The following is a 14027-nucleotide window of genomic DNA, read 5'->3' as shown; positions in this document are numbered from 1 at the left end:
CACAAGATCAGACAATTGCACACATGAGGTCATTAATGAGGAGTCTTTTAACCACCTTGAAGATTTCCCCTCCTGCTATTTCAGTGATAGTGCCCATGTGTGTCCCATTATCAAACAGCCAAGCTTTGACGATGGCAACCGTCCATTCCAGACGGGCCTCACCTCAGGGAGTTCATAAAGAAACACCATTAGTCATTGTATAGAAAGTCCATATAGTATCAATTTTCCATTGCTTGTCCTCCTGAGGGTCATCAGCAAGTGAATATCTTCTCCCAATTCAGACGAGAGGAAGGTTATGGTTGCCAATCAATTGAAGGGCATACAAAAAAACGCAAAACACATGCAACTCTTCACACTGACGAAGGATTTATAATATTCATTTTCTGTGCTGCTGATCCTCTCAAGGCTCGCAGAGGGTGCTAGTGTCCATCCAATCCAACCATGCCAGACCATTACAGAGCACAATGAGACAAATACCCATAAACGTTCACACTATAAGGACAATTTAGTAAACAATTAGTCAAGCATGCATGTTTTTGGGATGTGGGAGAAAGCCAAAGAAAACCCACGCAAGCCCGGGAAAAATATGCAAACCCCACAGAGGAAGGTCGGAACCCATCAGGATTGAACCCCCCGATCTCAGGACTGTGAGGCAGACATAGTAACCAATTTAGGCCTTTCACCGAAAAGAAGAACAGCCATGATGCTAGTCATGTAATCTCTGAAAACACTGGACTTAAAACATGTAGGCAGCACAATGGCTTCTAAAAAGAAGAGAAAATGAACATCCGGTACAAATCTAATCTTTCCTTCAAGTTCATTGATATGCCTTTACGTATTGTTCCCGATGGTTAGCCCCCGGCACTCCTGTTACCTTCCATTGTGTGGTATATGTCGAGTATTCTGGCGAGAGTCTGCATTGGAGGTGTCAGTTGCCTAAGCCGGCCGGCCGGCCTCCTGACAATTATAGAACATCGTTTACAACACAATTGTCACACGAATGCGGTGACATCATTGCAATTGAAATGAGCCTATTCGTTCAAGTGATTTATGGTGGAAAATCACATCATTTCACCAGCATGAATGTGGAAAATAGGTCAGGGAAAGCCTTGGCCACTAAAGTTTTTATAGCTGCAACATTACTGAGGTGACCGGGATCTTATCCAAATAGTTTCAGTTCAGGAGATGGTTTCCACAATCCAAGTGCAGATCCTGAGCAGGCCAATATGACTGCCGGTTCTGTACTTTGACTGGACACTGGAGAAGTGTAGTCTCCCTCCCACCCCCTACCCAGTTGCAAGAGTGTCCCCCAGACACCTGTTGAATGGAGCTACGAAGCGAGCCGTATGAGGTCCCAACGTGCTCATGAATGACAGAGTACTTTTTAGCTCAGCGTTGACATTAAACCAGTGTTAGGTGCTCGCCAAGGCCAACACTCCACTCCATTGCACTTTTGTGCCCCCGTGCGATAAGTCTACATCGGACGACACCAAGTGGTGAGGTCTACATACATTACAATCTATTTTTATATCAAATAAAACTTACATAAATTCATCCAGTCTGATCTGCCCTTACAGGAATTACATTTGGTTGAGCATTTTACTGTCATTAGGAGTTCCGGCCAGTATTTAAATCCAAGGCCTCACTTTTCTATATTTCCTTTCCTGCGAATGTAAAGATCTGGCAACATTTAGACGTCAATTCACACAAAAATGTACAAACAGAAAAAGGATTTCTGTACTTTTCTTTGGAGATTTGCTGTACCACGATGCAACACAGTAACGTTAACGTACCAGACATAGACGGCTGCATGTGAATGACTTTGACTGACTGGGACAATGTGGTCACAGCTATTTGGTATGTGTCCACCTAACTAAATTTAATATTTGACCTTTAAATCAGTGCAACCCTAACGTAAATAAGGAACAACTACATTGGTGAGGAGTCACGGTTTACATTAAGAATCATGCTTTCTGACGGCTTCGGCTGTTGTGTATTTTGTGAAGTGTTTCTGATGAGGAACAGCGCGACAGAACTGAACTTTTTAAGACCCGATAATTGCTAGGCAAGCCTCATGAAGCCAACGCTGCAATAACAACCTGCAAACTCTCAAGGTGACAAGCCGACCACATCAACATTTCCCAATGGCATAAATAACAGAAGAATAATCAAATAAATAGATCATTATAAAAGTCTGTTGGACTGCAAGTCTTTAATACCAAAAAGAACCCCATAAAAAAGTACATGGTTACTCGCTGAACCATCTTGCAGTTCATGGAAATGATCTTAATAGGATTCAATTTGTTATATTACATACAATACCTCTCAAAAGTCCATTGGGACCGGATTGGAGCTGAAATGAATAGCGGGCTGCCGGCGGAGAATATTTACTGCACATCAAGACCAACACATTGCTTGGGAAAATAATTTACCATTTGTTTAAACTCATAGCAAGAATTAGTTGCCCCTTCAGAAGACTAAACATGACATTTGTGGGGCATAAATAAATGGGACATTCTTTCAGAATACCAGTGCAAGAAAGCATTTATATTAAGTCAAGACAAGAATGCCAGACAGATGAATTGAGATACTCAATATCACAATTGCAATATAGAACAAGTGAGATAATCCAACTGATGACAGACATGTCGAAACACAACATTTAAGGTCTCCTAAACATGACAATCAACACATTTCAAGATGAATGTCAATAATGGGGAAGAATATCATTATAAAAGAAAATTGTGAGGTCATTAGCGGACAGGTTGCCATTTTAACGAGGATTAGAGTGAATCCCTTGAGGTACTGGGTTCCAGTCGCCACCTCCTTTTTCATGATGGTGGAAAGGTCATTGGTGGAACATTAATTTGTGTGACTGCTCAAATGAATGGAAGCAACCTTCACCACCTCCCATGCATTCTCACAAAAGCCCACCCAGTCGTCCCCAATGCCATGCAAGACTTAGCAAGCGTCCTGTTAGCCTTTATGGTCATTGGTACAATTACGAGAGCGCACGGCCGTTTTACATAATGTTGATGATCGACTATAATCCATCGTGATTTTTAAAAATGTTTCAGCGGCTGCAGCCATGCTACGCACTTATCGGAATGCAATGAATCAACAAGCAGTTTCAATGAATTGCTTACTTGGCCCATCACGTGCAAATGTTGAACAGAATGCGTTGTGACAAAGTAACAATGGTAAAGCATGCCCGTGGTTCAATCTGAGGTATCTTAGTATGACACGTAGATTTGAGTTTCTGCGGTGAAAATATAATCTCAAAAATGAGTCTTCTGATAAAAGTTAAGGCGTGTGGATGAGTACACATATCTTGTTTATGATGTAAGAGATGCCTTTTTATTTATACAAAACACTAGACCTGGATGACTTCATTATTATTGAGGTCTAGTTGTTTCATGAATAATTACAAAAAATGCAATTAACAGAAATATGGGATCATTAAAATAACTGCCAGTTCCCACAAAATAAAAATCAGATATCCTTGCACTTGCAACTGCATTCATTTCTTAAATACGCTATGGAATTTTGTCTCCCTATAAGTGCAAATTGGTCATTATTCCAGAAAAGCTCCAGGAATGTCCTCTCTTTAAATCCCTGACATACTTCAACCCAAAATCCCTGTGCAATGCCTGTCGATCTCCATCCGTCATCCGTCTCACTTGTCTGAGTTTTTGCGTGGTCGACGGAAGCTGGACATGTTCTCATTCAGTGCGTAGATGCGCCTGGAGAACTCTTCGAAGCCAGAGACATCCAACTCCCCGAGCACCTGCTCGTCACATTCTACAGCGACCGCCTGGTCAACGGGGATACAGCGGTAGTCTTCCAGCCTGCTCTCCTCCCCCAGCTCCAAGCCCACCCGAAGTCCCGTTCCCATGCCCAGATGTGTGGCCTCTGTCCCTATTATCTCCTCAGCTTGCTCCACTGAGCAACATGGACGAGGACCAGGAATCGTCACCTGTCCTGGCACCGCTGAGCCGTTCATGACGCCTGTGTGCTGACCAGCGGTTGCTGAATCTTCATTTGTGTTTGCCATTGTAGAAGTGCTTGCAATTGCACGGGATGTTTGCTCTACAGTCTGATCTTTGTGGACTTCAATCTCTCTGTCGGTGCTACTTTGTACTGCCGCATTGGCGGGCGTACCGCCATCTGCCTCCAACTTTACGACCTCTTTTTTCGCTTCAATTGGCTCAGTGTGGTCAAGTGGGGCCATGGTTGCACCCAAGGAAGAAGACAAGAGTTTAGGCGGAGATGGTTGCTTTGTTTGGGCTACCGTGGTTGGTTCCTCCACAAAAGGCGGTGGATTTGTCTCTGAATTGGTTCTCTTCCTCAGTCCCCTGTCAGGGGAGCTGGTGTTTCCTTCCGAGGCACCAGGCACCCCGAGGTGAGACTTGGCTGGCACGGGGATAGAGCTAGAAACATGGTGTCGGTCACTGTGGAGTAAAGTAAGCATACTTTATTGTAAAAACAACCTTGTGCGTCCTCCACTTTGGTAGGTCCAAACTTAACCTGAGACGCCTGATACCTGATCTTAAAATACTTGAATGTCCAAGTATATAGAACAAGTACATGACAGGTGAAAAATGTCCTCTTTCCAACAGAGGAAAAGGATGCTAATGAGCAATGGCAGTTTAAGCGTAAGAAAATGCCTTTTCTTTTTTCCATAACTGACGTGAAACTATGTTATAAAATATTCAACATTGCCACAGTGTGATGGTGAGTTTATGTGTTATGTCGCGGACACATTACATTCACCTAAATGTCACATTTCATTTATTTTGTGAACCAAAAAAAAAAATCTGAATTAACAATAAATGCCGTTTGGGCATTAACATTCTGCGGTGTGAATGCAGCCAGTTACCTAAACACTATTGAAATTCCTGAAATACTCCCCTAAAACTATAATGTCTCAAATGTCCTGAATTCCAATCTAAAATTGATCTAAATCTGCCGGATTTACTACCTAAAAGTCATCTAAATAGTAATATAGGTCCACAAACACTGTTTAATTTACCATGACATTAGGCTTACGAACAGTGTTGTGATTTCTTTGCCTACCACCACCAGTGGTATTCGGACCTCCCTTTGACAATTACTGTCCTACCAGATACCCAAATAAAGACAGCAAAATTGGATCTGTTTTTAATCCAAGCAAAGGGCAGCCACATCTCTTTTGAACTTCCGTACCTTGGTGAGGCTACACTTTTGCTGTCATCCACAAGTGCACAGCAGGCGCTCAGCAAAGTATGCAAGACATTTTTTTGCTGTAACAGATAACAGACCCACGATCTGAAACAGCCTACCTCGCCCTTGGAGTCAAGTCATAAATTAATTTAAGTGCCTCTCTTTTCTGATAGGCATGGCCATTTATAATATACTAGACTCCTTAATCGGACCATTCTGCTGGCTCTTAAGTGGGTTCAAAGGTGAATGAGAATCTCCTTGTGATCTCTGAAGATTCATGCCTGCTACTGAATTGGCTCATTCTTTTCTGTTGAACAGAAAGGATCAACGTTTCTTTCTTTTTCGTAAAGAATATGTATAGTCCACATTGACTACTGCTTTGAATATGTATGTACTGTCTTGAAGACGGTTTCATCATCCAACACGGCACCATTACATTGAATTCAGCGAAAACTATGTTAAAGAAAAAAGGCTATGAAATCGAGGACAGTTAGGAAGAGGATTAGAAAGGAACGTTTGTCAACGTTTATGAATTACTTGTCAAAGATCAAATGGCCTACAGTACAGTAACATTCAGTTGGAAGGATTGCAGTCATAAATTAGCAAAGAATATTTATACAAAGTGAATCCCCAATGTCACATTGTCAAAATGTTCGACATTGAGCAGAATCAATGTGAATGAAAACACCATGCTTAGTCAAAAAGCAATGTGTGTTCATTCAAGCAATATTCAAGATATAGCACTGCATCATTGCACTTTTGCCCCTCCAAAAACATGTCAACATATTGATGATTCATGTATTGTAGGGTTGCGATTTACTGGCATTTATCTTATAGGTGGATATTCCCCTTTTAGTCTGAGAAAAACTTGGCAGTAGAATGAACTTGTTAAAAAAAGCCTGAATGCAGTAGATGACATTGGCTTCATGTTCGCCTAAAATATAAATTAGGGGGCATCCCATGCTGTTATCTGGCTTTAAAGTTTATAATCATACACAGTTTGCAACCAAGACCATACAATTGAATTTTAGTGGAAAGGAATGAGGATGTCAGATATCATTTAGGCAAATGGGCCATGTAAATCAGCTTTAAAGCCAAGGTGACTAATAATATTGACGGTCCTTAATAATAACTACTTTACTTCAATCATAACTTTAGTAGCTGTTTATCGTCAAGTTCCAACCCGTGGGGGGCTAGTTTTTGCAATTCCTTTTAAGTGACTAAATTACTGACAGAAATATTGAAGATCAATGAAATAGGACAATACATGTGTAACGTGTTCAGTCTTGGCCGCTCCGATATGCCTTATTATATTTCCTTGACAAGCGGTTCACTGCACTGTGTCAGCGCAAGCATGAAGTCGCTGCCAAGATCGTCAAACAAAAAAAATATGACGACCCGGACCACAAATAGACCTCGCTGTTAAAGATATTTTCCTCTGTCCTGCCTTTAGTCACTCCTGGCATCAAATCTAGCCCATCGCAGGCAGAAAAACAGACCTTTCTACTATCCGATTTCTGCTAAGGGCCCGTGGGTTCGAGCCAATGCAAGCAGTGGGAGATAAGAGTTGGCCGTTTGATGTTTAAGAAAATCCCTAAGAAGAGAAAACATAACGAAATATGTGATCGCAGTGAAAGCTATGCTTCCTATTTTCTTCAAAAGACTGACTTTTGGACTCAGGCAGAAAGGAAGTCAGCACGACAAGCTGTCAATTATCTTACAAGAAAAGAAACAATAATATAATTGTTGAGAGCAATTATTCGAATTCCACAACACGTCGACAACAATTCATGCTTTTTACTTTGATATTAAATAACTGAAGTATTTCCATGCCCTTATTATCAATACTAATTTGCATCATTTCTCTTTTTTGACAACTAACAATACAAAAAGTTGGGTATAAAATTAGTTAAATCCTAATTCTGTTACTGTGAATACATTCATACATTGAGTTTCAAATTGGTTGATTACCACAGAATATTTTTCTAAAACTACAGTGTCATAGTGTCAACACCGACTTTAACTGAGGCCACCAAGGCCTGCAGTTCTTTGGGATGTTGCTCAAGATTCTTTTGTAAGCTGCTGGATGAGTCATCTTTGCACTTTTGAAGAACTAGTTTTGGTTGGTCGACCAATCCTGGAATGGTTTGCCGCTGTTTCCAGTTTTCTCCATTTGTGGATAATGGCTCTGACATTGATTCTCTGGAGCCCCAAAGTCTTGGAAATGGCTTTGTAACGATTTCAAGACTGATAGATTCCAAACCCAGCACCATCTGTTCTTAAATACTCTTGGATAGTTTTTCATGAGAGCCTATTTCACTTTATCAGACATGGTCTAAATCTATAGATGATTTTTTGATTCACTCATTTAAGAAGACGGTGGTACGTTATCCAAATATAGTCAGATAGGTTTAAAACTGAAAATAAAATCATCATTTAGAAACACTCCATTTTATATGTTCTTGGGCTGTCATTGAGTGATATAGAAACTGCTTTGATCAATTGAAACCTTTTTTGGGATCAAAAAAGGGTCCAATATTTTTTCTCATGGCACTGTGACGTATGACATTTATTTGGTAGGACTTTCTAGGTTAACTTTTGTAGGTTAAGCATGCAATATTCTCTATTAAATTGTACAATGTCTTAAAATTGAACTTTAGTTCTCTGTGGTTACGGCGTTCTTGGCAACCAAACTGAAATAGTAATGCTGCTGCCAAGTAAAGATTTGAGCTGGATGCTGTGTCCAATTTAGGTATATTATTGTTTATTAGTGAGGTTTCATTTTGGGGGAAAGCATTTTAAACCCCAGTGAAATATAAACTGTTTGCACTTTGCAGATTTTACTCTTAAAGCAATTTGCTTGCACTTTACCACTACACTGTTGCCAGGTTAAGCGCAGGTCAAAGTAAAGTTTCCCAATGGCGAACGCATTTATTGCAAAAGGAGGAGAAAAGCTTGCTTTAAAAAATGACACGGAAATTAGTATTGAGTTGCTTTTGTTCCTGTTTTTGTTTTCTCACACATGCACGCAAGCAATATTATATGGAGAACTAGCAGAATGCATGCTTTGATCTCATCAATGTTTGAGCCCTTCCACTTCCCATTAGGAGGTAATCACAGGAAGGTCCATATGAGAACACCAACTTTCATGGCTTCTCTTCTTTCAAAACATTCGATTATTCAGTTAATCTGTGTAATACACATTTACGGTCCCTGGGAGGGCGGTGGAGATCAAAGACAAGCGTTTTGATCTTTTGGGCAGAGGAGTTGCCCACAATAAGGTTTCATTTAAGTGTTAATGCTAAACAAGAACCAACGATAGCAGTGGTGACATATCGTCACATCTCATTTAGCCCAGAAACGTTTGATCGACCACTCAAAGGTTTTTCCAGTTAAAAATTAAACAGTGCCTTGGAAATGGCAAAACAGCATCTCACATAGGAGAAGTTAGGTTAAGTTAAGTTAAGTTAGGTTAAATGATATTCCACTTTTTAGGGATTTTTTTTACTATATGGTGATGGCTATTATTTACTTACCATCGGACAAGTAAGCCATGTTCCAGAAAGTTCTTCAGATTAGGTAGGGTTTGCTGTAGGTCTGGAGTGGTCAAGCCATGTTGATATCGCAGCTGCAAGAAATAAAAAAAAAAACACACATTGTCGCGTTAACCTCAAGCAACCCACCACTGTGTTCTGACGTGAACTCCCACCCAACGAGAAGGACTTTGCACATTCCTTCACCTTGACACTGTTCTCTCTTCATCATACTATTACTTCACTGCATACACAGCGGACACCGTTAGGTGATAATAGTCATGTGAGGTAATGAGTATGGTGTAGGGAGACAGAGGATAAGATGTGTGTGGCAAGAAAAAACAAATATGCTAGTGAAAACTGAAAAAAAACCACAGTTGCGGTATCGCAATTTCTGACAGTTGAGCAATGTTAAAGCATACCAACCCTCACCCTGCAAAGTTTATTTGATGTATATTAGTGAGCAGGATAAGAGTATCGTGTCACACATTCAGAATACATCTTGGAGGCCCAAAATGACGCATCCACGGCCATACACAGATCATGTAGACACACACGGCCTGTTCGAGCTGACATCTATTCTTTCCAGTCAAGTGCCATTGCAATGTTGCTTCTTTTTACAGGCACAGAGACACGCGCACACAGGCTGACTGATCCTAATGAGTTCAGAACTTCGCAGGAAGCTTAAAAAAAAATCACAGATATTGTAATGCATATTATATATTTTTCCACTATTGATCTCTATTTTTTAAACCCGAGTTAGGTTCTTGAATGACTTGCAATGACTAAAATTACTTAATTGAACATTTAAAATCATTTGTTGATACTGCAATTACAGTAATCTCCAGTATTTTACTTTTATGAATTTTTTTAAAAGTCTGAACTGAAAAAAAATCCATGAGTTAGTTTTGATCAAATGGAGGGACATGCTATTTTCTCTCAGCAGATCATCATAACATATCGGTAGTATAATATAAAGAAAGATCTCAAAACAAGCGTTAGCGGTTTGCCCAAACCAAATAACTTGAAGACGCTGCAGTGAATGACTGCAAAATCATAACAAATATGAATAAAAAAAATCTCAATGGGACAAAGACTTGTTGATACAGTACAAACAAAACAAAGCTTTGTACGAGAATGTTAGCACCGTGGGGTCAAATTTGTGTGCACAGAAATTTGATACAAGTGAAGACGGGAGTGCTGACAGTGACATTACAGGCTTGCTCCCTTACTTAACTGCTGTCTATACCATGTAAAACACTGCCTACCACAACAGATCCGTGCATTAATTCAAGAGGGTGAATATGAATTTATTAGGGATTGTTGATCATAACACATTCAGGTGCCATTGGCTTGCTGCTTTAAATTGCCAAACCATTAATAAATTAAAGGTTGTACTTAAACCAAGTATTGTACCATCTGTAATATGTCTTCTGGGAAGGTAAAACTAAAATTGAGAAGAATCTAGGTGATGCAGTGTCAAGCAAAACAGCTTGAAAAAAATTCCGCTTGAGACCACCAGTCATTTCTAGTTTCCTTTTCATTCATTTTGGCGGTGAACGCTAGCGGAGTCCTTTTCACACACGCCTGTATGTGCAAATAAGTGTGCTTTCAAACTGCCCACAGGATTCTTTGTAATGGGGCTAACCAGATCGTGGTGAGAAATTCCCATGTCCCATTGAGGGAAGCTGTAAGGTGAGAGGACCAAGTTGGAGAGTGGGAGGAGTTAAGGGCTTCCACTGGCTCTTTCACATGATGACATGTGAAACAGATCCGTTCAGGTCTCCTCATGGTTGATCACATCTTCGCGTCTCAACACCTTCCCTGTTTAGTTATTCAACAAATCCCACTCGAGGCTTTAGAGACGGCAACATGTGTGCTAGGTAATTAGTTGCTGTGACTGTAAGCGTTTGTATGAACAACAGGCTCGGCACATTTGACTCATCCTGATTACAAAGACAACTAACAACTCTACAGTGTATAGAGCACATTCCTACCAATCTGCTGACCACATAAACACACCCCCATTGAAAAGAGCTAGTCCGTATACAGTACATTCCATCCACACAAATCTGCCTGTTTGCCCTGAGTTCTGTACTCTAAACAATAACAGCCTGGCTTCTGCCACTTCCACCAAGAGCGTCACTATCAATCAGCCTTAGATCCGAGTGTTGGTGGGCTGTGAGGAACCCTGAGGTTAATAGCTGATGATGTGCAGAAGCAGAAGGGGCCCAGAACAAAACCTATCTCACATTTTCACACCCATTGGATGCAAGGGCAAATTTTCAGCGTGTCTTTTACATGTAAAAAGGTTCCAAAGTCACCCAATCAAACTATCGTAACCCTTTGCATGATTGAGCTACGCTAGGTTCAAATGTCCAATGATGTATGATTAGTATGCCTTTACACACGCGGGGGTTAAAAGTGCAGATTTTCCAAGCCCCAGGGAAGACAATCAAGGGCACATTGGATCCAAAAGTTTGTAGCAAAGCCACGTGTTACTCCAGTGACTATCTGGTCAAAGACCTTGGACTTTACCGAGACATTTCCAGACTCTTGAAGGCATTTATATTCAAGTATAAATACCGTTTGAATGTCGAGCCATCATATCGCTAAGGGAGCAGAAGCGATTTATTTCATAGAGATGGTTCAGATAACGTGAAGATTGTCTGCAATTGCACTGCACTACCGATGACATTATCGGCAGAGTCACCTTGGATTGTTACGTCGCAAAACATATGCAGCGTAAAGTTGAAAAGTACCAGAAACTTATGAATTCACCTCCTAAAATCTTGAAGCAGTTTTCTTTCTATTTATACAAACTAGCTCAGAACCCAAGCTGAACTGTATTTATTTAAACACAACTGTCATGTTTCCATGGAGACCAAATTCTTTTGCACTTTTCTGAAAGCCCTGCTCATCATAACTATGCAGAAATGTGCTTAATGTCTATACTTTGGTGGCCTAAGACAGATGTTTCCAAAAGTATAACTGAGGAAATTTACAATGTGTACACTTATAGGCACACACGGAACATAGAGTCCATGTTTTCTTGTAAATGTCCTCAACATTTATTTTAAACCAAATTGTAGCAACAACAAATATTGCTTATTTGGTTTCTTTTAGAATCTCTCGCCTTTAACACCCGCTGTTATTCATTTTTTGTGGTAATGCAACACAGGTGTGCCGTAATTCACTGAGTCCATCTGAGTCAAATTCAAACCAGATTGTTCAGTGGCATATCTTGTTGTTACACTTTGCTAAGTGTCATATTTCTGCCAAAGCCAGTTGGTAGATTTACATAATTATAGCAGGGGTTATGTAGAGTATTAGTAAATACAGTTAGAGAGACAATTGATGTCAATCAAAGTCCTGAATGGGGTACATTCTTTTTGTAGAAGTTCATCTCTTACAGCAAATCATTGAAGTTATCTATTGAAAAAGCCAAAATCCGTTCAAGATTATCAAACAGAAACTGGTCCTGAGCTACAGAAGTCAAGTAACCAGACACCAACTCGGCCCAGGTGAAGTCACAACAGAAGAGGGGGGGCTTCCTGTTTTCAAAATTGGCATACCACATAATCATCAATCCTCAATGGCAGCCCTCTTGGCCCTTTCTCAAGTCGGCACCCCTTGGAGAATATGGTAAAAATGTGCTTTGTAGTGGAAATTTAGTTGGAAAGTTCCCATTAAAATAAATAAAAATAAAATTCTACTTTAATAATTTATGGTAATGTTTGGTTGTTGACTTGGAGCCCTAAAAATATAGTTTCCTGCTCTACAACAAACAATGCAATAAAATATCATTGTTGAATAATAGCCTCTTGCAGTCTTTATTACACTTGGCTTAATTATGTTCCTAATTTGTTTCCATTGGAAGTAAAGATGGATTTAAAAAAAAAATAGTATACTGCATTTATTCCCAGAGGGTGGCACGCTTTCCAATCCTAAAACAAAACACTTGTATCTGTTCCGGCCGGAACCCTTACAGGTGTCAATTATGGTCAAGGTCTGACCTTGTACTGCGACGTTATGCGTTTGCGTTTTGATTGCCCCAACATTGTGATGTAGCCTCGTTTCTCAATATTTACTCCCTTGTGAAATACCTCCTCCCACCTGCATTTACAGGCTTTTAGCTCGGGTTTTCTGTTGTTTGAGTGAAAACCGAAACCGTAATACACTTTTTTTTCCGCCGACCCCCAAAAAACTTCTTAAATTCGCATATTTTAAAAATAGATCCATTTAACTTTTTCCCTTCCATTTGAAATGATGACATGAGGGAATTTATAATAGTGATAAAGATTCCACCAGGAACTACCGGTAGGCCTGGCCAATAATAATAGTGAATGAAGGCTGCAGCTAAGAACAAACTTGGACCACACAACGTGCCAATGATAGGCTAAAGTGATGAGAGTAAGGGAGATCAAATATACCAGTAGGTTTGGTTAAAAGATGGTCTGAACAGGAAATTTCGAGAACCCACTGTACAAATAAATCTTTTTTTCTATATAAACTAGTTTCACAGAGCGCATACAGTCTGTATTTTTTCAGACTTAATTCTTCACGTAGTAGAACAGAGGAGCTAGTTAGATTCCACCCCACTATTGCAAGGCAAGGGTATCAAAGTTTGTGCTCTGCATCTCATGGTTGCAGGGATGGAGGAGAAATCAAGAAGCAAAAAAATAAAATAGTACTAAACGACGCATTTTGACAAATGCGCAGTTTTAAACTTCTATTGTGTTCTTTGAAGTGAGTCATGAAACACAGGCTACTTCAATAGTCTAGAAAAATCCTGCCGAGGTGCCTTTTCCTCTCAGAAAGTAGTGAAAAAGGTTGAAAAATGCATCATCCATTCTAAGGTAGATCTCCCTTCCAAAGAACTACTTTGGGGATGAAACAGCACATTATTATGTTGTTTCCAACACACACATATGTACACTAGTAGAGTTCCTAGGAACAACTTAAAGCCTATTTCCTACAGCATCTTTATTGTTTATAATCAATATCTCACATGAGAAAATCTAAGAGGCCATCAGATGAAATCTTCCACTTTATGGCAAGTTTCACTTAAGGAAATATAATTTATTGATTTATTTAAGAACAAAGGCAACTTCACCTGTCCTCACACAAATCTGGCATGCACTCCCTTTTTGGAGAGTATATTTCCCACCTTTAAACTTGCAAAACACCTAAGCTTTCATCCTTTTTATCCAAGCCATACACCATGACGTAAGCTCTCAGTCCAGCTGATTTGATGAATCTTAACCATTGGGGGCCTTCAGATGCTAACTT

At 40.0% G+C, this 14027-nt stretch overlaps 1 protein-coding gene across 2 annotated transcripts in view; it reads right to left on the bottom strand.

The window, feature by feature from the left end:
• Positions 1–2193: 2193 nt before the first annotated feature.
• uvrag (UV radiation resistance associated gene) overlaps positions 2194–14027 on the bottom strand; it is a 30533-nt gene continuing 18699 nt past the window's right edge. For both annotated transcript variants that reach the window (XM_077591985.1, XM_077591986.1), the window contains exons 14-15: positions 8739–8830; positions 2194–4451 (exon numbers count right to left, since the gene is read on the bottom strand). In XM_077591985.1, coding sequence (XP_077448111.1) covers positions 3677–4451; positions 8739–8830 — 867 coding nt within the window. In that variant the 3' untranslated portion in view covers positions 2194–3676. The remainder of the gene's footprint in view (positions 4452–8738; positions 8831–14027) is intronic.

This window comes from Stigmatopora argus, chromosome 22 (assembly GCF_051989625.1).
Source record: "Stigmatopora argus isolate UIUO_Sarg chromosome 22, RoL_Sarg_1.0, whole genome shotgun sequence".
In the NCBI taxonomy this organism is placed as follows: Eukaryota; Metazoa; Chordata; class Actinopteri; order Syngnathiformes; family Syngnathidae; genus Stigmatopora; species Stigmatopora argus.
Note: the sequence above shows the minus strand (reverse complement) of the source record. Positions and strands in the feature narration are given on the sequence as shown.